We start from the raw sequence: 23,912 nt of genomic DNA, 5'->3' as shown, positions 1-23,912 counted from the left end.
CTGTAACAGTTATTCACAATATTAACCACTTACATAAAGAACTACTTCCAAAGACTTGAGTACACTTTTAAAATGCTGCCCTTTTAGGTTAATCTTAGGCCCACAGCTCTCCATCTTTGACCTCAGATTTAGAAGCACAGCCACGTCAAAGCTGTATGCGTCCTTTTTGACCCTTCCCAGCACCCGTAGTTGGGTTGGTAGCCCGTTTGTTTTGGCTGTTATTGATCATAGGGTTTTGCAGTCAGGTCGAGAACCTGCGTTGAGGTTTGTAATCTATACATCAACAGAATATTAGAAGTTATATAACATACTTGACATATTTGGGTATTTGTCGCTGTGTCTGTAGCCGAGCTTGCTGTGTTCATTGTGCGGTCAGTAGAACTGAAAGCGCATGACAGCACCCCGGACAAGGGTCCGGTTGTAGCTAGATGCTAACAAAGCTACCACTACGTCTCTGGACATAAAGGGATGGTTTCAACTGTGCAACCAATATTTTCTACGACCCGAGAAACGTTATTTTGGAAATCAAATGAAACCGCGCGTTGTCTTTGCGACCACTTTTTAAACGTTGTACGATAAGGATGGCTAAGCTAGCTCCGTAGCCAGTGACAACAAGGAAGGCTAACGTTAGCTGCAGAGGCCGACCTGATGCTAACGTCGCGTGTTTTCAATGAAACTGCGTTGTGATTATGAATACAGAACTTCATATTCACATGGAGCTGGCTTTCTGCTTTTCAAACGCATATAATAAGCCGACTAAGACCAGAGACAAGTGACAGAGACAGATAGGATAACCCGGTGCTAAGCTAACCGGGAGTGAACAATCGTACCTCCTGTTGGGTGGGGCTCTGTTAGCTAGCCGACAGTGACAGGTCAGCCTGCCTGTGGTTTTTTGACTGGTCTTAACATGTCGCTACTAAATTATTTAATTACTTGTTTCTAACTCACTGAACTGCAACCAAGGCAGATAACACTCTTGGGCAGCCACTTAAACTGTGCATGAAGTTGGTGGTGAGCTGTCGTCATTGTTGTGTAAGGTGGTGCTGAAGCTGAGAGCATCAGCTGTCAGCAGGTGAATTTAAAGCACTGCCTGTATTTGTTGGTAGACAGTACAAACACAAGGAGCTGCTCGATGTTTGGCCTTTGATTCATTCAGTCTTAAAGAGATAATAATTTTAATTGGATATGAAGACACACTAACACATTGTCTGTATACAGCTGTGGCATTATGTCTGACAAAAGTGAGCTGAAAGCAGAGCTTGAAAGGAAGAAGCAGCGCTTGGCTCAAATCAGAGAGGAGAAGAAAAGGAAGGAGGAGGAGCGCAAGAAGAAAGAGGTATGTTTATCATTTTAAACATGTTTTTTAGATTAGGTGAAATATGGGTAATAAGCAAAACAATAAATGGTTCAGTTAAAGTATGGCAAATTATTTATTTTATTTATGCACAGATCCTCTTCATGGGTCTCCAGAACCAAGAAATCATGGACAGCCACTATTTGTGTCAGAGTCAAATGCAGTTTGTTGTTGAATAAAACTGCATAAGATAAGCGTAACATGCTACAAGGACTCTTACAAAGAGGCCAAAGAGTTATCACTCCTCAGAGAAAGATCATCTGCTGATGTTAGAATAAGTAGCACTGTTTTCAAAAAATCTTAATTAACTAATCACCTGTATGTGTTGAGCTCTTGTGAATGAGATGCACAACATTTAGTAAAGTATATATTTTATGACCAAACTAGCTGTGTGATATACACACATATCTTGTTACCTTTAATTCTCTAACTACATTTGCTCTCTATATGATTACTTATATTATCAAATATTTCAGATTTATGCAGTTTATATGTATTTGATATTATATTAATGATATGTCAACATAAAGTCAGCAGGAGAAATTTCTTTTTGAGATTGTTTTTGTCAGTAAATAAATAGTAAATACAAAATATGAGAATATTTAGGCATTATCCAATAATGACAAAGCAAGAGTCCTTTAAGGTATTGTATTATCAGATGGGGTCAGTGTTAGTTTTTTTTTTAAGTATTTACCATGATGACAGATTGGATACAGCCTCTACCCAAGACAAGAAAACAAGCCCCGACAGTCCTGTCTTAGACATCTTAAACGATGGTGACTTTGTATCCTATTAAATAAGGTCATTCAATGAGAAAAGCTTTTAAAAAAAACTCTTCACCTCACAATTTGGTCTGCTAATGGTCGAAACAATGTGCATTTACAACATAGGGTCATGAATAAATACTGTAATTGCTTTTGGGTGTCTTATTTTTCCATAAACCAAAACCTTTATGTAATATGTGTTGGCATTTTCTGTTCTACAGTTGTGTATGCATTACTGTCTGCATTCAATTTGTGTGGATGTTTAAAGACTGCATTAATGGAGGATATGTTGCTGTGTTTCCAGGCAGACCAATTGAAAGATGCTGCACTTCACCAGGATGATTCTGACCTGGAGAAGAAAAGACGTGAGACTGAGGCTCTTCTGCAGAGTATGGGTATAACCTCAGAGGCTCCTGCTGGTACGTTTTTATATTTTCCTCTTAATGTACATATGAATCTCTTTTACATTCTATAATCTCAGGGAATTAACAGGCATGTCCACTTGGTTCCTTGGACTTGGCATTTTATTTGATCCTGTTTCATAAATCCTTACTTGCGGATTTGCCATTATGTCCCTCATACATTTGCAGTCATTATATCAAGACAATTAATTTTTTTGTTAGTGTCTTGGCTCTTTGCTGAGGGCTTGATTGTGTTCACATTCACACTAAGTGACCGGTGTGTTATTCCCCCTATTCAGATCTAACCAGCAACATACTGACGACATACCGATCTTTATGTGCAGACAGTGGAATGTTATTAACTGGCCGACTCGGTCACCTGACCTGAGTCCAGCTGATCATGTGTTAGACTTGTTAAAGACCAGAATGAAGGCAAATAACATGGCTGTGACAGCCTTTTAAAGGCATTGCCTGCAACGTATGTACAACCAAACATTAGAAATAAGCTGGGATAGGAGATGAGTGTTTGCTGTATGTAAAACATGTTTCGAGAAAGATATGCTCCAAATATAAGAACATTAATAAAACGAGAAAGGAAATATAATGAAATAGCCTTTATTAAAAGGCCAATCATTAAAGTACAAGTGCAGGGCAGTCCAAGTACACTGTAATTCTTGTGGGTATCTCTCAATGTCAACTTGTAAGTGAGGGAGGATAATAGTAGAACATTTACGCTTTCTAAAAAATACGCAAAACTGAAAGCTGCTTCACCTCTCTTGGTTTTGATCCTGGGAAAACTGGGTAAACCTGTCCCAGATAACCTGAGGGGGTCCGGATGCTTCATAACGTGCTTAAATCATAAATGTATTTAGGCCAGAGACAATCTTGTGCTTTGTAGACAAGTCACGCGATTTTCCACATCTATTCTGTAGATGTACACACAAGAAACCACTGCAGTGATTTAAGGACCAGAGTAATTTGCTCCACCTTCCTAGTGTTAGTGAGGACTCTGGCACCAGCTGTCTGGATGAGCCGTAACTGTCTAATTGCTTTTGTTTAAATTAGACCTGTGAACACACTGTTACAGCAATCTAGCCTCCTAAAAATGCATGGACACATTTTTCCGTTTCTCATTTAGAAAGATATCGTTGAATTCTTCCAGAGCCTCTAAAGTGGCCGAAGGTTGATTTTGTAGATTTTCTATAAATACTTTTACTTCACAAGGGCCAGCACAGATATAAGAAAAACCTAACAGTAAAATTGTATGTGTAGAATTTATTGATATTCCTTCATAGAAGTCATCCAGAGCTGGATTTGTAGAGCAATGTCACTTTTTCAACAGCAGGTGGCAGAAGAGATCCATCAGAAAATCTTCATGTCCCGCAGGATGGAGACAAAATATGCACTGGAGATTTAAAAATCTTCATAGTTTTGTGTATTTGAAAACAAACAAAAAAAAAATACATCTGTTCCACTGGTTATTGCACTTATTCAGGTATTCATTTATTAAATACAGAGTCCGTTAATAAAGCTTCTTTCCACAGCTTAAGTTTGTTCCTTACACACTGATTTGTTTATTTAACTTCACTTTGCTACTGATGCCAAGGCTTTACACACATGCCAGTGAACATGTAGCTGTCAGGAAATCTGCATTGAGATTGATAGCATTCATTCAGGATTTGAAACAATGAAGCTATCACTCTCGCATGGATACATTTGTACTCCGTTGTGAATGGCTCAGTGTCTGTGTCTGCATTGTAACAGATGATGATTATTGTCTGTCTCGTTGTGTAGTCCCTCCTCCCATGTCTCCCACCACCAAATCTGGGGGCACACCAAGTGAGGCAGGGAGCCAGGACTCTGACGGAGCCGTGGGACCCAGGTACACACACACTCACACACACACAAACACACACACACTGAACAAAAGTGTGGGTAACAAATGTTTTCCCCCGTGCTTCAAGTACAATACTTTACAAGTGTGCAAACATTGTCAACATCCCTAGTTAAGAGGAATTAAGGGCTATTTCTCCACACAAGGCAAATTGTTTGAATGCTAATGCTTTATTGATCTCTATACGTCTTCTCAAATAGATCTCTTTATTCTCTCTACGGTAACAGCTATGCCTCTGCCATTTTCTTGTCACAGCTTAAACCGTGGATGTGTGCAAATTAGATCCAAAGTATTATGAATATAGCTGAAAACCGTAGGCCTGTTTTAGCTTTGTGAATACATTTAAAGCTTGATTACATTAACTTAGAAAGTCTCATACTAATACAGCGAATGATGACGAGTTTATGCCAACTGAGCGCATGTTTATTTAATCTGTGCGTCGCTGAATTAGGACGATCCTAAATTAACAATAAAACAGCAGGCTGCTGTGATGCCGGGGGGACTTCTTAACCTCTAATTAGAGCTCCTTCCCTGGGCTGAAATTCAACCTCCCCCAGTGTCCCATCAGGCCCAGGGAGCTGCTCCCCCTACCTGTTGACTCATTTCCCTCACCAGCATGGCCATTTCCTACACACAAGGAGGTCATGTTTTCTCCCCGAGGGTTCTCCCTCTCTCCCTCCCTCTCTGTCGACACAACACTCAGAGCCTTTGGTGTGACACGGTTCAGGCTGTATCAGCCCCGCAGGCTGCACATTACACCCCGTGTCATCCCACTCTTGAGGGTCCGTGCATCCATGCATTTTAAGCAGAAACTTTCCTCCACCTCTGCGGTGGATTGGAGCCTGATTTGAGCTGAAAAACAGTCCCGAAAGATCCGGTTTGAAGTGTGTTTTGATAACCTCGGATCCAATCAGCATGTTGTGTGCCATAATGCTAACTTTATTTTCCTCTCCTCATGTGTGCTCGCTTGTCTCTCTCACTAATGCTGCCTTGCTGCTGTGACACTAACCAGGACTCTGCACTGGGACTCTGACCCGTCCACTCTTCAACTTCACTCTGATTCTGAGCTGGGGTACTGGACACTCTCTTCTCTCCTTTCCTGGTCATTTTCCCTTCTCTCAATCTATGGCATGATTACTTTGTCTTTCAAAGTCATGATTCAGCTAATGAAATCCAGGAAAACAGTCAAGTTGTGCATGCTAGAGTGGTCAGACGAAAAACCTTTTGATTAATTCACACTGGTTGTTAAACTAATCTGAAATCATCCCATGAAACACTCATTTACATACTGTGATCGGCACAAGATTCCACTCACATGGAGGTGAAGATTGTTATGTAAACACATGAGAACAGTTACAGTAGAGTGACTGCTCTGTTTTGTTTTGTTTTGTTTTTTCTTGTTGAAATCATGACTGTTTTGTGGTGACATTGAGCTGTGCAAAGTGTGAGTTGTTCTATGCTTTTAGGCGTGGAACTCCAAAACTGGGAATGGCCAAAGTCACACAGGTGGACTTCCCGCCCCGTGAGACCGTGTCCTACACAAAAGAGACACAGACACCTGTCATGACCCAGCAAAAAGAAGGTGATTGTCACATAGTAATACACAGGTTGACCTTGAATGAACTGTTTGAATGAGTATGTGGATGCATGGTTTAGCTGACATTGCTGCGTTGGTGTTGTTCCATAATAACAAAAATAAGTCCACATTTGGAACAGAGAGGTTTACATACAGGACTCTCAGGACTTTCACCCAGGAGACCAGGGTTCACATCCTGTTTGGAACATGTTCCTAAACTGATCACTGATTTCTTTCCTTTTCAACAAAAATATTGATGCGGTTTAGGCAACAACATTTCTTGGTTAGGGTTTATGAAAAAATGCTTTGGGTTAAATTAGTCTTTCACAATTTTAACCACTGAAACAAAGGATAAACTCGCATGTGCATATTTTTCTGGTCTTTTTTTACAGAGTTGCAAAGGTATAACTTTACAAAAATTGTGACAGTCAGTCAGTTGCAATGACAGTCTTGGAGCAACATAAATTATTTCGTTTCAGGAGCGACACCAACACATATTACATACATGTATCGATCTAGGGCTGCTATTGTGGAGCGATCAGATTCAGTTTCAGTAGTGGGTGCTGGTACTGACACAATTCACGCTTTGGATTGCAGACCGAAGTCGTTGATCCAGATTCCATTTTTATGAATTCTAAATAATATTTGAAAATACCACTTTAAACCGGGAGCCATAATTTTGTGGCACAAATGAATGAATTAGTAATTCATTACTAATTTTAATGTACCTCAGAATTCAGAATCTATCCAATCCAGTCAGATGCACTGACATGGTTTGTACTCACCCATGAGCCTGTTGTAACGTTACATCAGACAGTTAGCAACCAAAATTTGCTCATTCAGTCTGTCCTTATATGGGTTACATTTAAATTTCATGCATTTATGAATTTTCTTTTGCTCTTTTAAAAGGAGGTGCTGTGTGATTTACTACAACCTAATGAGACCTCACGCATAATACCACTAACAACAATAATAACGCTGATGCTGATAGTAATAACAGTAGTCGTTATAAAGAGCTCTATCAGAACCAGGTCAGAAGTGGATTGCGCGTCTCTATTCGTATGAGGGGTATTCTGAGTGTATGAGTCAGTACCGGAAGTGGATGAGATTTGATCTGAGATGAAAGTGGAGGAAAAAATGAGGTCCAGGAAACATAAGAAGTCAAAGGAGAGATTAAATTCAGACAAGCCCGCCTCCTCTGAACCTCACCACCAAACTTGACTTCGGTACAATTAATGAGCAGGATGAGAAAGCCAGTGACAGGAAGGAGAAATGCGATTGCGGAGGGAGATATGAAGCGCCTCCGATGAGGCTGCGTCCTGCCTCTGGAGCGTGTCGATATGTATATAATTGCTGCGCTGGAGCTTTCATGCGGTTGGCCCAGAGAGAATATTTGGGTTACTACTAACATGCACATGTTGAACACATGTTCCATAAAATATGCAATATTTGTGGGTGGCTGCTTGTTCTTGGCTGATTTGTGTAATGACAGATGGGGAATAATGCGCTCGACTGAATCCCTGATTAAATTTTATGTCTTGCATTCTAAATCTTTTGCAAAGATATCAGAACTAGCCACGTATTCTACAAAACCTCCAACTATTGCAGATACTAGTCAAATCTATTTTTTTTTTAGCTTTATTTCTCTGCAACAGCTAACACATCATTGAAAGCCTGGTTAGGATTTTAAACAGTGTCCTGATTGTCGGTTGTTGTCCCATCAGGTGATGTGTAGAAAATCCCGAGGTGGCGTGCAGCGCAGTCCGATGAAATTGTGTGATTTTGTGGAAAACTCTGAGCAGAACTAGTGAAGGATGAAGAGCATCCCTCTGTTCCTCGTCGCTCTTTACTCCGGACTCTACTGGGCATTGTAAAACTGTGTTAAACAATGATGGTTTCTGCCAGCTGTTCAACACGAGGCCCCCTTCCCCTTCTCTGCCACTATGTAATCATTTCATCAACTCCCTCGCTTCCCCTGTCTTCTCCCTTCACCGAACAGGCACATAACAAAACACACTCAGTGACATTGTGCATTTTCACACCATCACTTCTGGCACTCGATGAGACGGCATCCCCTCTCCCAGCACCGCTCCCCTCGGCGCGTTTTTTGATGTGTGGGGTGGCGTCGGGCCTGTGCTCTGATTGAGCGATTTATCATGTTGTCAAAAGGAGGCAACGGCGCGGCACTCTCAAGGTCAGCGGGCGGTGGCATTAGAGGGAGCGGCTGCCGCAAGCCGAGGGTTCCCACAGTGTCTGCGAGACGTCTCGGAGAAAGGAGTGAAAGATTTTAATATCGGCTGCCATGTTGACCTCAAGAAAAGCCACTGAACATTCAGGGGAGAGCACATCGTCAGGCTATTTGGTAGAAATGGGGGACAGTGTTGCATCAGCCAAATCTCCCTGATTCTATCTTCTTTAATGTAGATATTTCTGGTTTCCTCACCGTCTTTGGAAAACACTGATTTTCACAGTTTTCTTATATTTTAAAGACCAAACAACTAACCAATTCATCGATTTGACAGTTATACAAAGCAAAAGAAGTAAAAAATAATAAAACATATTAATCAACAATAAAAGCAATTGTTGAAGGGGCACGATTTAGTGTTGATGAAGAGATTCAAACTGAATTTTGATATTTACCATAATGATGAGGTAAACATACAAAACCAGAAATATATATATTTTTTAGATAACTGAATAAGCTAATTAAGGAAAACAAGCTCCTCAGAACACAGCTTGAAGCTCGCAAGGTGGCGGGGTCCGCCAAACATAAAGGAGGTAACATATTGTGAAATTGAGTGAGGTCTGACTTTAAGGTCAGTTTATCCAGTTTGTTGAGGCATTAAAAAAATCAGTCAATCAAGATCTCTTCCCCAAAACTACATAGTGCACCTTTTTAAATCAGCGCTGTTCAATTTGTCGGTTGTTTCTGGTTGTTTTTAGCCATCAGATTGGTGAATTGCCGCGCTGCCGCTCCAGTATATTCCCTGACTGCACTAGTAGGTAATTCACAGCATCAGTATGCACTCCTCAACAAGAGGCTGTAATTATGGAGTAAGATATTGTTGGAGGTTGGGGGTTGGGGGTGGGATGGGGTGGAGTGGTCGGTCTGCTACAGCGTTTTTAAAAAGGCTTGTCAGGAATATGAGTACGTGGAGCAGTTCACTAAATCTGATAGTTAATTGAATGTGATTGTTTTAATCACGCTGAATTCAGAGGCAGGTCAAAACTTTTAATCACAAAAGCCCTTAATGGCCTTCTTGTGTGGAGTGCCACTTGTAATTGTGGTCAGCTTTTTATGCACTTGATGATTAGTAGTACTGTTAAATGTCTATTGTATCCCTCCGTCATATCGCTGCTCATCATTCCAACGGAAAACTTGGGATATCTTTTTTCTCTCTCAGTTTCTGGTTTGAGAATCTGCATCTTTTTTGAAATCTTCTTTTGTTCAGAACCTTGTTTGACATTGTGAGTTTTGCATCTGTGGCAGACATTTTATATTTAGGGGGATTGTGCCGGTTTTAGATTTCTGTCTGACGTCAGCAAGTTTGTGTCCTGTAGACCTCAGTGACAACAGAGACACGTGGGGCCATGTTGAACAAGGTGAAAACAAGTCAGAGTGTTAGTGCTGATGTCTTTGTTTTTATTGTCCCTGCAGCTGCAAGTTTTTGTTTTTTTTATTAAGAGATGCACCAACCACCCTTTTGGTGATGTGAGGTTGTATTAATCCACAAAACAGCACCTTTAAAAGACAAAAAGAATTACAAAAATGATTTGAATCAAATGTATTCCAAAGCAGTTTATTTGAACTGTAGGAGTGATACTACTTCAAATGGATTTCTTTCAGACGATACAGATAACCAATAATTGATAATAACCAATAATCATATGTTTTCAATGGCAGATACCATGTAGATAATTGATAATTTCCCATTTTTGTATTTTTAAAAGGTCATAACATGCACATTATGCACTCCTGAGGGGTAAGAAAGACAAATGATATTATCAGCCGATAGTTCAACCGATGTACAAGAATAAGATGCAATTGCAACTCCTTTAATGTTTTGAAAACCTTGAACAAATCAAGTGCATAGCCATGCTTCTATCAACCATGAATGAACATATTTCTACACGAAAAGTATCAAGCATCAAATCAGAATATGTCATTTGGATCAGTCAGTGGACAAGTGACATCAGTCCAACAGAAATTATCACCACGCATTGACCACGAATGCAGCAGCACGTTGAACCGGTTGATCACTATATTTTAAGTGCATTTTATAAACTGGTGCCAGAGGAACTCTAATTTAGAAAATCAGACATTATTGTGTGTGTGTGTGTGTGTGTGTGTGTGTGCGTGCGTGCGTGCGTGCGCACGTGTGTGTGCGTGCGTGTATGTGTGTGTGTCTGTATCCGTGTCTGTGTGTGTGAGGAGAGTTTTGTGTTCAGTAGTTTCATTGTTGGCCTTCAGACGACAGAGAAAAGCCCTGGTGCACGTGCTGAAGTCAGACCTTTATTCAGTGTGGACATACAGAAAGTGGAAGACACCTGCAGCAGAGAGCAGAGGTCATTTCGCTTTAGACTTGTACATCAGTGGCCGCACACCGTGTTTGCATTAATATATTGTCCACTGACTAAGACCTGTGATTACCCCCCTCCCTCCTGTCCGGCTTCCCCTCCCCAAAAAAGCTTTTATTTCTTAAGTGGTACAAAAGCCATAATTGGGCCTGCTTTGAGAGGAGGTGTCAGTGTATGGGACATCGCTGATCCGGGTGAATTCTGTTAAATGCAACCCCCCTCCACCCTCGCTAGGCGCTGCTACCCCCCTACACATCCCCAGCAGGGTCACCAGGATCACTAGCTTTTCTCCAAATGGCCATTTTGGCTGGCAGGTGCATTATACCCTTTATTTTCAGATTGTCTATCTGCTCCTAATGCCTGGCAGGTTGATTGCTCTGGCTGCCTCACCAGGGAAAGGGCTGACGAGCACGGCCGCGACTCGCTGAAAGACAGTGATTACTGTTTTCCTTTAAGCCTGATTGAGGCCCTTGAAAGGAAAGATTTTAACCTTGTCCTGTTGGTTGCAGAAGTATGGCCGTACATTGAAATGGCATGTGTCATCAACCCAGTCCTGTAAACTCATCAGTGCACTCAATAACCTTGTTCCCCCAAACCTCCGTCTGAGAAAGGGGATAAATCACTTTATGGACAAAGTGACAGATGACATTATCATTTAGATTATCTCACTAGGACGGAAATTCTGGCATGCCGCGCTGTCATCTTAGATTAACTATAAGGCTCATACCAAGATAAACGCCTGTAGGAACCAGGCGAGTATTTCCCCTCTCTCCTCATGAATCTGTTTTGTCCTGCTTTTGCTATTATTATTTTTTTTACATTGAAAGCATAGGCGATATACCCTCTCTAGGAGATGTGTTTTGAAAAAGCGTCTTCATCTTCTTTGAGGTAGAACCGGTGTGCAGTTTGCCAGCTGCCCTGGCCTGTATTTTGTCGTACATTCTCTGAGGTTGAATAGGAGTTGCGGGACCCCCCGCTAGGATGGTAATTGCGCAGGCTTGCTGTTCAGGGAGAAGCTTGTCTCGGGGCAGTCAGGCGGAAAACCTCTGTGCCATCCCCATGCCACCTCTGAAGAGCATAAGACAATCCCAGCATCACCATCTGCTTTTGCACCATGCCGTCATCTGGACAAACCAATGGGACGGGCCCCGGGGCAGCTGCTCCACACCCTCTGCCCTGCTGCCCCGTTGGTCTAGAAGGGGGCAACCTGCTACCAGAGGAAACGGCTACACTGACAGCTAGACTCTCCCATTGAATGGCGGGGGTCTCATTAACAGTTGGGAAAGACAGGGGTCCCTATGACAACAAGACACCCGCTGCGCTGTGTCCCTTTTAATCCAAATGACAAACTTCCATGCTTTAGAGGAGCAGGTTCTTTTTGAAAGGCAACATTGTGCTGACAAACCAAACAAATGCAAGGCGGAGATTGCTGTGTCCGTAATCACTCGGCAGAGCTGTTTTTTTTTTGTTTTTTTTTTTTTTTTTTATTGAGTAAAGAAAATAATGGAGGTGGAAGATGTAGTGACCAAAAGGCATGAAAAGTCTGTCTGGAGACTTGGTCGTTTGCTGCGTGAAAGTTGCTGTGAACAACATTTTATTCCCTGTTTACATGTGAAGTTCCATGACATTGATATCTGAATTACTTCAGAGGAATATGTTGATTCAGAGATGTGGTGTGTTCAGCATTACTCAGTGTTTAACATGGTTCACTTTCTGATCAACAGAGGAAGAAGAGGAGGAAGAAATAGCTCAGCCTCAACCAGTTAACGAGACTCAGACGGAGAAACCAGACCAGAAGGAGGAGGAGGAAGGTACGACCAGCTGTGTTCTCTTTAATATTTTATTTTTTGATTTAAGTTTTCACAAAATGCACACAGCTCCAAATCCCTCCCAGTCTGACCTACATGCAAGAAAATGTAATTACTATAAATGTTGTACAACATAACAAGACACAATGTAAATGTCTCTGATGTTTTTCAGATGATTGATAATATCATCTGAAAAAGTACTGTTAAGTCTGTGATCCGACCCTCTGACTGCAGTTACACGGTGCAGTAACAAGTGATGAGTGGCTGAGACAGAGACACCATTCACCCCGTTACAAGACAATGTTCCATCAACAGGATTTAGAAGCTGTTATTTTAAAGTACGAAAAGTGACATGTTGCTGTAAGTGTTTCCATCCATCAGCACCAGGAAAAACATTTGATTATTTTTCGCTACTGACACAACAGCCGGACAATCCTCATTCTTGAGCCCTGTGACACAGGTGTGTGTACAGGCAGCTATTTATTTAAAAAACACAAAAAAACATCAAGTGCTTTACACTTCCTGGCAATGCATGAAGCTATTTCCGAAAACCTGTTTTTTTTAGTTTTTTTTAAAGGTGCTTAAATGTGCCCTAATGGCAGTGTAATTCCCCAGTAAGCAAATTAGCAGATCTAATGGGAACGTAAATCCTGTAAGTTACTGTAAGATCTTTGTTTTAATTCTTAGTCCTGCAGTACATGTTTGCGTTTGTATTTTCCTGGGTGAGACCAGAGACAATTTTCCTGCTCTTGCTGGACAATAAAGTTATTCTGTTTATTATGTTCCATTCTAATCTACAGTTTGTCAAAAATCCTCTCTAGGCTGGACAACAGGGCATTAAAAAAATCTTTATCTAGAAATTTAGAAGGACTTTTTATTTTACCCCACCTTTAAAACTAGGAAAAAACAACTTATATCATGCTCCAACGACCCAAAATCTAAGATGATATAATATTGATATGTTGCCCAGTCCCCCTCTTTACTACATCTAAAACACATACTTCATACCCAATTGCAATACGACTGTGCTTCACGGTAGGGATCCTCGCTACATTTCAGTGTGTTTGTCTTTCTCTTCTAGCACCCCCCCACGAGCTGACAGAAGAGGAAAAACTCCAGATCCTGCACTCGGAGGAGTTTGTACATTTCTTCGACCACAGCACTCGCATTATAGAGCGCGCTCTATCAGAGCACGTGGACCTCTTCTTTGACTACAGTGGCCGTGACCTGGAGGAAAAGGAGGGGTAATAATTGGACAACTGGTGTTTTTTTTTGTTTTAAAGAAAAAAATAACAACAACTCGCAATTGGTTTTTGAAGAAGTGCTTTTATTGATTTGCTTGGGTTTGTTTTCTCTCAGTGAAATCCAGGCCGGGGCAAAGCTCTCTCTCAACAGGCAGTTCATGGATGAGCGCTGGTCCAAGCATCGTGTCGTCACCTGCCTGGACTGGTCACCCCAGGTCGACAACTTTTTGTAATCAAAGTAACATTTCTGAAGGTGTTCGCAATTATCAAAAAACGTCAATCCTCAAAAATGAAATCATTGTGTTTTTTGTGCTATTACCGAAGTAACATGTGCATAATTGTTGCTAATTGGCTGTTGAAACAACTTAGCTGCGCGCAGCCATAATGCTTTATGATTACATAGCTTGAGTTTGACAGCATTTACTCCCAGCCACAGGTCCCTCAGGAAAAGTAAGTTATGTCCCACACAAATTGTCACTTAGTCGGAGGCCGTAATGATTTGTTTCCTCTGGTGTCTGAGGTCATTTCATGCATGATTCTGCAACGACTTTTGACAGTGATTGAACACCGACTCTTTGTTTCGCAGTGTTTACTCGCTCCGAGGGATATCCACACCGTTGTGATTTGAAACAATTCATTTACAAACTGTAAATCTCAGATCAGGTATTAGAAGCAGCAGAGGTTAATGGTTTGTTTACGTCTGGGTGGTGTTCCCATAGTCGTGCTCTAAAAATGAGCTGCTGTGTTTCCCTCCGCAGCTTTTGGTTAAAATTATGAAAGGAAATAAAAACGCAAGTTCTTCGGGGGGCTGCTTAAACGAGCCATAAATCTTGAGGAAAGGGTTACTCATTCTTTTAGGCATTCGGCAGCAGCACCACACCACACAGGGCAGGCAAGGCTTGTCCACATGGAGCCAAGCCTGGGGGGCACGTCTGCCTCCCCCACACATTCATTTCGGCTGACTGTTTTTTTTTTTTTCTTTTTTCCGTCACCAGTATCCTGAACTCCTGGTTGCCTCATACAACAACAACGAGGACGCTCCCCACGAGCCAGATGGCGTGGCATTAGTGTGGAACATGAAGTACAAGAAGGCTACGCCTGAGTACGTCTTCCACTGTCAGGTACTTCTTTCCCCCCACGTCCTCACCGATGTTTTCCTCACCCCGCTCCCCTCCTGCCTTCATACACGTTGTGAGTTCACCGTACTGGCATCCACCTCCACCACATCTATCCACAAACACATGTTCGCGAGGCGCCGGGAGAAGACCTGTGGCGCAGGAGTTGAATGGAATCCAAGCACTGCAGCAGGATTAAGTGTGTGGGGCAGGGCTGGTTATCATGTGTATCTAAACAAGGGCCCTGTGTTCAGACGAGCTAGCAGGGAGAGCAGCGCGGCTCCTCCTTATTATAATGCCTGCCCCGAGGCTCCTCCACCAAGACAAGTTGAGTAGAACCACATGTCGTTGCCTCCAGAGCGGATGTAGATGCAGGCGCGTTGCTCCGATGAATAAAACTGAACAGAAGTGAGAACGCAATCTTTCTCCGTGCCTCCGAGCTGGCTCATTCTGAGATTTTTCCTCAGACGTGTGTCAAGAAAAGTCCTTGCAGTTGTGTCCAGTGAAGTGACGAGTGCAAGCAGGACCACCTAAAAAACCAAAACCGAACAATAAAAATGAATGAGTCAAGACATAATCCAGAAATGAATACTAATCCTGTTCACCAGCCGCGAGGTTTGTTTTGTTTGCACCGTAAGAACTGAGGTGTGAGCGATGAAAGATGTGTTTCGGGGAAAGAGGGGACACGCACAGAACAGTTGTGTAACTTTGAGATGAAACAGGGAAAACAGCAGGTTCAAGCTGATGTTTTCCATGTTGTGATTATTGGCAACTTTGAATATTTTGAGCGTTGCCATTATAAAACTTATGAATAAATGAAAACAGACTAATTTGATACAGTTAAACCTTTTTGGTCACTTACATCAGTGGAAAATTCACCCAAGTTGTGTTTATATTCGATTCAGTGTTTGTTCTGTTTTGTGTCAACGACTGTTCCAATTATTCTGAAAAGAGACGTTCTAATACCCGTTTTTCCTTCCTGATACCTATTCTAATGCTTGAACTTTGAGTATCAGCATATACAGAGTACTGATCACTCTAGTTATTTTTCGTGGTACAGATGCGCTTGAAGTTACGCAAGTCCCTGTCCGTTTATAAATGTTGGCTACTTGTGGAGTATAATATCTGTTAAGTTGCATACAAATGTTCTGCTGGGAAGTACCAGAGACACATTTCTAATTAAAAGTGGTATCGATCAATGCATGTACTTGTGCAACAGACAGCACCGGTTCCAGCAGTTAGGAGGCAACCTAATAAATACCTAAGAGGTATTTCTGATAGTGAAGGGAAAAGATAAAGATTCTAAAATACCAGTTTAATCATCTAGCTGAAGCAAATGCAGTCAAATACTTAAATCATACAATACATTCTACCTTAATGAACACGTCTTAGACCGAAGAACTGATTATAGATTCATAGAATCATAGATCAAAAACTCTCCTGGGACCAGTGTGCTTATGCTTTCTGTAAGAAGGGCCAACAGAGCATTTACGTTCTTCGATAAATGAACTTTTTTAAAGTTACAATATCACAGTCTCTACTTTTTTATCAAGCTTATCCTGTGTTATTGTGTTATTGGCTGGCGTGGGCAGTCGAGAAATCGCTGACAGAAACCATTCTCAGAAAATTGGGAAGAACTGTGGTAAAATCACGGGGAAACAGCAGGTTGACCTGTAACACCTGTGGTTACCAGACCGACTGTGATGGCAGACAAGGTCTGCATGGATCCATCCCACCTATTTTCAGAGTTTGAGACGCTCCTCTCTGGAATAGATATCTCCAAAGACGAGAACCAGCCGAGCAAAGAGACTCATCCAGGTGGTTACTCATTTAAACAGTATGTGTGATTGAGAGGAATCCAGGGAAACATACGGGCCAAGGGATGTGAAACAAATAGATACACAGGATGTCTGCAGTGTGCTATTGATTTTGATAATTGTTGACATGCACTTCAAACTGTCTGTCTGGACTGTGCAGACAGTGATGATGGCTGCTACACAAGATCTTAATGTTGTTTTTATCCGTCTGATGTATTTTAAATGCGTCTGTAATGTCTTTTGAGGTGCTGATCCACCAGTAGTATCACTTAGGCGGCTTCAGTTCGTGATCCTGTCGAATTGAATTATATGTCTATTATTTTGTCCACCCCAGTTATATCAGTGAGGGCAGGCTACACACCAGGAACACCTCTCTGTATTTATTTGGACTGGATTTACTGCAGGATTGTTGTATTATACTGCATTTTGTTTTATCTAGCTGGAGCTCATGAAGTGGTACCTGAGTGTAAATATCACGATCTATCTTTTATATGTGAAAAGATTTTAAAAAATACGAAGCCGTGCTGACCGGTCCTACCACACAGATTCTGCATTGTTGAGTCTGGAACGAGACTTGGCCGTTGAAGGTGCACATGAACCCTTGCCTGGACGCGTTCTTTCTTCTCTGATTGGATGTGACACGATGGTACATTTTGCCGGATTGTCTCACTGTAAACACACACTTTTTCACCACTCGAGAAACTAAACATCGCTTCTCCCTTTCTCTGTTTATCCTCCTCTATTGATAGTCGGCTGTCATGTCGGCTGCCTTTGCCAAGTTCCACCCCAACGTTGTGGTGGGGGGCACGTACTCGGGGCAGATTGTGCTGTGGGACAACAGGAGCAACAAGAGGACCCCCGTGCAGAGGACTCCCCTGTCAGCCGCAGCACATACGGTACATTTAAACACCTGACAGAAAAAAAAGGGCTGCCGCTTTATTTGTAATACAGCAGAAGAGTAAAATGTCTCCCTTATTCTTTTTGCAGCACCCTGTTTACTGCGTGAACGTGGTTGGCACCCAGAACGCCAACAACCTGATCAGCATCTCCACTGACGGCAAGATGTGCTCCTGGAGTCTGGACATGCTCTCCCAGCCGCAGGTAACACACACCGAACACATGCGTGGGTGGTCAGAGGGGCGTTCCTGCGTTACATAAACGGCTCAGGATTAAAGATTTAACCGTAAAAATTTAATTGCCATGTCAATTCATCACATTTTTAAGAGTCGAGATTTTTTTTTTTTTTTTTTAAATATCTCTTCAGTCACACATTCCACACGCTTCCTGTCCCTCCCGTTCAGGCTAAATGTCAAACATGTTGTTGGCCCGACTGCCTTGTTTTAGCATTCCAGTTTGGTATTTCCCTTCCCTTATTTTTTCTTCAACTCATTTTTCACTCTCAAGGAAATTAACTTTGCTAGCTGTGTCATTTCATCTGCGCTGCCAAGACCTCAATGTCAAGCTCCCATTTTTTATAAAGTGCTAGTTGAATTTAGATTATACATTAATAAACTGTCAAGTGATTTTTATAGGTTGTGCTTGGCAGAGTGTGTGTTAACATAAAGCCTGAGCAGGGAGCTTGTTAAAGATGTTGTTCCACGCTGCCTCCCTCTCTCCCCCCTCCACAGGACAGCATGGAGCTGGTGTTCAAGCAGTCCAAAGCCGTAGCTGTCACCTCCATGTCTTTCCCTCTCGGAGACGTCAACAATTTCGTGGTGGGCAGCGAGGACGGCTCGGTCTACATGTCATGTCGTCATGGAAGGTGCGTTCACAAGCGGCCGCTGGTCCCCGGGGCGTCCCTCCCCGAGCCTCGCCAGGAAACTCAGGCGGCTTGTCGGGCCCACCTAGCACCACGTGTCAAATAAATATAGCCCACTCACTTCCCAGTGCAACGCAAATCCAACACTTGATCTCCCGCTGTTTGAGGTTTCACTCCTGCCCAGTCATCCTGTTTTTCTTTTCCGCTTGTCAGTTGTGTTTGTAAAGGTCGTTCAACATAAACAGGGCACACATGCAGGGGAAACAAATCATTCTTTCCCCGTCTTGCTCAGTATGTTTCTCCGGGTGAGAGAGTTTGTTTACAGTCGGTCGTCCCGGGGAGAATTAAAACTGCAGTTCATCCCACAATGTTCCCATTTAAGAGGCTTCTCTCACAAGGACCAAAAGAAATACCAGCGTGCAGCGGTACATGTCCTGCAGTATGCCCCAAGACCGCAGAGAGGGGGTAGCTGCTAGGTCTCTACACAGCAGAATCACCTCTGTAATTGGGCGAATAATTTTCCACCTCATTTACAATGGTATGATACTCTCATCGCAGTTAATAATGCATAAGCATCACTCACGCTGAGTATTTACCTCTCTGCGTTAATTATCAGAGCCTCAGTTGGTTAACAGCTCTGCAACATGTGGTTGAGGGATCGCAGGCGCTTTTGCCACCCCGCTGGTAATCGCATGATCTAAGTAAATGATTAATGTGAGCGTGTCCAGCGGAGGTCCATCCGTGTTGCTTTCTCTCATGCTGAAATCATTTTTAAAAAAAAAAGGCGAGCCGCTAACCCCTTTTGTTCGTTCGCCTCGTGTCATTTATAGACCGCAACTGAAGGCTGTCACTCAACATCTGCAGCTCTCGGGAGATTAAATCTGTCATGCTAAATTGAATCTGTCGGTCTGTTTTCTCACTAACCCCCACACTTCTTCTGTGTGCCGCCACAGCAAAGCGGGCATTAGCGAGATGTTCGAGGGCCACCACGGGCCCATCACGGGGATCAGCTGCCACACAGCTCCGGGGCCGCTGGACTTCTCCCACCTGTTTGTTAGCTCCTCCTTCGACTGGACTGTCAAGCTGTGGAGCACGAAGGTATGAGCCAGATTTAAGGATCCAGGATTGTATTTGTTTGGTTTGAAGAAAGGACATCTATCCGCTGAGAATCATTTCCTCCCTCTGCGTGTGTTCTCTCTACTGCAGCGTCGTTCAGGGTAATGTGTCTGTTGACGTTGATTTTCAAGACACATATTTCTGTTAAAAGAGTATCGACTCAATTTGAAGCCAGACAACCAGAGCGCTTGCAATAGTAGACAAAACGAGACCTCTATTTTTAACAACCACAAAGGTCTTCGGCCAGTAAGAGTGCCGCGAGAAGAAAACCAAACTGTGAAAAGAGGTACAAGTTGAAGTCCAGTTTTTTTTTTTTTAATTAAATGTTATTGCAATGCTGTCATACATGATAATTTTCACAGTACTGACCATCAAACACCTTTGTGATTCTTCACCTGAGTGGAACTGCTCTGATTCTATTTCTTTAATTTATGATTATTTCAGTGTTATTTCTCACCTCGCTCGGAAGGGAACCACTGGCAGACTAGCTGCACCTAATATTCTAGCCTATGTTTGCAAATCATTCTATTCACTAAAGTTCAAATTTGAAAGGTCTTATTAAATATTATTTTTGTATTTGTTGCTGCAAAGAGGGATGTGGGTAAATGAACAGCATATCGGCGTCAAACAGGCCAGAGGACGGTGTCAGAGTGGTTGCGTTTGCAGTGGTAAATGCGCACCCTTCACTGTTAGGACTGAACATCACACTATCGCTATCGCACCGAGAGGGGGAGAGAGCTGAGATGGAATGAGGAGACAATTGCTATTTATGGGAAGGGGATCAGCCAGCGAAGATATCAAACACAGCTTGATCCAGAGCACCTGCTGCTGTTTGATTATCAGCTGATAGAGATTCAATGTCATACCGACCCCCCTGCACTGCATTTAAACAGGTTCACGAGCCCGCACTGCTACGAAGTACAGCTATGGAGCAGTCTTTACCATGTTTACCATGAAATTATGCAAATGAAAATTGACAAAAACACAAATTAATGCTGGTAAGAACGTCGTTAATTGTGTAGGTTTCTGACCAGGATGTGAAATTTGGACTTAATGGTGACACAAGGTGAGAAGTTTGCAGTTAATCCTGTTTGGAGCATCGAAGTCTTCACTAAAATTTGTGACAACTGATCCAAAATTCAGTGGCAAAAACTTAGCCGACTTGAATGGACAAAAAAAATGCGCTTTCAAAAATGTTTTAAACTAAAAACTTTTGAATAATGTTTGTTTTTGTATCTTTCCGCAGAACAACAAGCCGCTCTACTCATTTGAGGATAACTCTGATTATGTCTACGATGTCATGTGGTCTCCGACTCACCCTGCCCTGTTTGCTTGCGTGGACGGCGTGGGCCATCTCGACCTGTGGAACCTCAACAACGACACGGAGGTATTCACATTCCTACTGACAGCACACACACACGCATCTAATCATACCTATCTTAATCATCATGAAGGTTTCCTCTTCTAATTGCTATCTTATGATGTTGCTGTCCCAGGTTCCCACTGCCAGTGTCACAGTGGAGGGTAACCCGGCCCTCAACAGGGTGAGATGGGCTCACACTGGCAGAGAAATCGCCGTGGGAGACTCTGATGGACGAGTTTTTGTGTATGAAGTTGGAGAGGTGAGCAGGCATGACTAAGCTTTTGCCCGTCAAATGTCTCTTTGCAGACATGATTAAGCCTCTTGGCTGCTATCATTCGTACTGCAGTGAATAACTGCACAACATAACAGAGTGTCTTGTGGATTAAATTCAAATCATTTCTTTTGGTTTGAGGATGCATTGTAGTTATTGTCTATAAATATGGATGTGGCGCATACCTGCGTTTGAAATGTGAGTCATGTCTGTGTCGTGTCTCCCCACCAGCAAATTGCTGTTCCGCGAAACGACGAGTGGACCCGTTTCGTTCGCACGCTGGCAGAGATCAACGAGAACAGAGACGATGCAGAGGAGCTGGCGGCCCAGCGCCTGACCGCCTGATCTGCTCGCCGCAGACGTGATGTTAAAGGGACCAGTGGTGCGCTTGTTAATACCAGCCCCCAGTTTTTGTTGGAAGGAAAAGTTGCGATGACAACATGAAAGGAGGGAAAGTTTCGATCGGCAAGAAGTACGGACATCTTTTTCGTTTTCTAACACCTTCTTATTTGGACAACTCCCAGTTAGCTGGACCGTCACCAGTCTTCCTCGGATTAACACAAGCGACAGGGCTATCGACCTCAGACACTAACACGAAGCCATATTCAAACACCACAAACCAGTTGTCATTTTTTTTTTCCAACCAGATGCCTTAAACTTTTAATTTTAACCTTGATTGTAAAAACCCCACCTGTCTTCATTTAGGGCATGTGATCACAAGCCTTAATTTTGAGTTAAGTAATAGGTGCTCCGCTCCACATATTCATGATGAACCACTCATAGCTGTAATTTCCGCCAAAGTTGTAATAAAACAATCACAGGAATGTAAACATCTCATAACTGTAGCCCACGTTGTCATCTCTGTTTTCTTTTTAGACTTGATAACCTAAATACTAACTGAAATGTCCAAAAATCTTTCTACTTCTATTGTCTATACTGCACCAGTTTTCACTTCCTCAGTGCGGCTGGTTAGACTTGAGATAGTCGGAGTCTCCTCAATGCCTAAGAAGATGATCATGTATGCTGTAACTACTCAGTGGTTTCTCAGAGATCTGTATTGTATGTCTACGAGATTTGTTTTCCTGAACAATCTCAAATCCTGGTGTCAAAACTGAGAATGTACTTTCACACAGTAGAAACAGTTTGAATGATTTATTTCAATAAAATACAATAAATACATTTAAATTATTTCCCGGGTCCTTGGCCATGATTTCAAAATGAGCACTTTTTGAAAACATCTGTACATCCTCGCAAGCACACCGAAGCTACCGCACACCGGAAAAACGCAGTTACAATCCTTCGTCATGCCATAATGTCCTGTCTCTGTAGAGAAGTACAATATGTACAGTTGTGCAAGCTATGCGAAGAGAAAATGCAATTAAGCCATACTCATGCAGCATTCAAAGTAAGACAAGCGCTCAAATATATTTGATTGAAATGTGGTTCAATGAAACCATTTTGGAGGAAACAATGACCCAAGGCCTCATTACAGAAACTTCCTCAATCTGAATTCCTGTCTTAATTCAGTTTAGGATGACATTTAAGATTTGGAGTATTGCACAACAAGTTTCCTAACTGCATTCAGGATAGGATGTGAATTCAGCAGTTACAGAACTCTTTCAACGAGTGAATTTCCCAAGTTAAGATAGCATAAAGTGCCACCAATTGTTATATGTGTATGGCAACAACAATTAAAAAAAAACAAAAAACATGAACACACTAGCCAAATAATGTACCTGAAAGGTTACTCACACTGTAACTTTTGGCTGACTGAATGTTAGCTTATTGGAGAAGCTAACTCTGACGTTAGCCTGTTGGACAAGCTAACACTGATGGAGGAAATTTAACACACTTCAACTGTCCGGTGCACTCAGAGTCAGAAGAAACTCAGTAAAAACTTGACAAATATACTCCAAAGTACACAGATAGGCAACAAACTGTATTAAAGGACTATCGTTTCGACAAAGCTAACACTGCTATAAGTCTAGTGAAGAGGCTAACATGGTATTAATCTGTAAAAGAAGCTAACGCTTACGTTAGCCTGTTGGAGAGGCTAACACCGATGTTAGCTTGAAGGAAGAAGTTGAACGTGCCTCAACTGTCCGGAGTCAGGCATTCTACTATCATGAGAAACATAAAAAATTTACTCCAAAGAATACTGGAGCACACAGATTTAGACAGAAAACTATATTAGAGGACTAACTTTTTGCAATCTAACACAGCTGGAAAAGCCTATATAGATGTTGGCCTGTTGGAGAAGCTGATATTGTCATTAGCCTGTTGGTTTCTAGCACTGATGTTAGCTTCTTGTTTGAGTTTCCCAGACCATGTATTGATGTGTAAATATCATCTCCTCCAGCAACAAGATTAATGTGTCTGAGTAACTGAAGCCAAATATGATCACCTGTCTCTTCTTCTGTATTAATTCATGCTAGCTAGAATTCTTAAGATATGACTGGCTGATTGAAATAGGATAGGACACATCCATGACTTTTAAGAAATGCTTCTGTACAAAGAAAGATAGAATTTTACTTATCTTTGAAACTAAAGTTAAAATAAGACAAGTCGGTTTCTGTAACAAGGTCCCGGAGGAGCATGCAGTGCTCACGGTCAAGTCGAGTGGTGCTTTATGAAGCCTGTGGCTCCGCTTTGGACTCTGCTGGTTTGATTGTCACTTCTCCAGAAGGCTTAAACTTGGGCAGGTGCAGACCAAATTTTCTTTCCACACCAGCAAAAGTTGCAGCAGCCAGACGGTAGCCGCCTACGTGGTCTGCAGTCACAGAAGGAAGATCCTTGATGGTGGGTTTGGGGGTCGGCATGGAGCCGGCAGGATGACTGAAGGAGAGAGCCAG

General features: G+C 42.3%; 2 protein-coding genes across 7 annotated transcripts in view; one reads left to right on the top strand and one right to left on the bottom strand.

Moving 5' to 3' along the window:
• The first annotated feature begins 116 nt into the window (after positions 1-116).
• Positions 117-22,248, top strand: LOC119026224 (dynein, cytoplasmic 1, intermediate chain 2a). 3 transcript variants are annotated; one of them, XM_037110417.1, is made up of 17 exons: positions 117-264; positions 1,219-1,336; positions 2,423-2,537; positions 4,314-4,401; positions 5,426-5,485; positions 5,880-5,995; positions 12,292-12,378; positions 13,457-13,619; positions 13,735-13,834; positions 14,615-14,740; positions 17,301-17,447; positions 17,539-17,652; positions 18,180-18,313; positions 19,264-19,408; positions 20,673-20,813; positions 20,923-21,048; positions 21,292-22,248. In XM_037110417.1, the coding sequence occupies exons 2-17, from the start codon at positions 1,229-1,231 to the stop codon at positions 21,403-21,405; spliced, it is 1,884 nt and encodes a 627-aa protein (XP_036966312.1). In that variant the 5' UTR covers positions 117-264; positions 1,219-1,228; the 3' UTR covers positions 21,406-22,248. The 3 variants fall into 3 exon arrangements, with proteins under 3 accessions (XP_036966312.1, XP_036966314.1, XP_036966313.1); XM_037110418.1 differs by lacking the exon at positions 117-264 and adding an exon at positions 1,054-1,072; XM_037110419.1 differs by lacking the exon at positions 5,426-5,485.
• Positions 22,198-23,912, bottom strand: part of LOC119026223 (calcium-binding mitochondrial carrier protein Aralar1-like) — a 29,830-nt gene continuing 28,115 nt past the window's right edge. For all 4 annotated transcript variants that reach the window (XM_037110413.1, XM_037110416.1, XM_037110414.1 and 1 more), the window contains exon 18: positions 22,198-23,895. In XM_037110413.1, the coding sequence (XP_036966308.1) occupies positions 23,688-23,895 (208 nt within the window). In that variant the 3' untranslated portion in view covers positions 22,198-23,687. The remainder of the gene's footprint in view (positions 23,896-23,912) is intronic.

Source organism: Acanthopagrus latus, chromosome 9 (assembly GCF_904848185.1).
Source record: "Acanthopagrus latus isolate v.2019 chromosome 9, fAcaLat1.1, whole genome shotgun sequence".
NCBI lineage: Eukaryota > Metazoa > Chordata > Actinopteri > Spariformes > Sparidae > Acanthopagrus > Acanthopagrus latus.
Note: the sequence above shows the minus strand (reverse complement) of the source record. Positions and strands in the feature narration are given on the sequence as shown.

What these genes read in the sequence shown, in the direction of transcription:
- LOC119026224 (XM_037110417.1), top strand. Translation starts at nt 1,229, where the DNA reads ATGTCTGACAAAAGTGAGCTGAAAGCAGAGCTTGAAAGGAAGAAGCAG. An exon ending in GACGGAGCCGTGGGACCCAG is followed by an intron (nt 4,402 to 5,425) that starts GTACACACACAC and finishes GACACTAACCAG; the next exon opens with GACTCTGCACTGGGACTCTG. An exon ending in ACCTCAACAACGACACGGAG is followed by an intron (nt 20,814 to 20,922) that starts GTATTCACATTC and finishes TTGCTGTCCCAG; the next exon opens with GTTCCCACTGCCAGTGTCAC.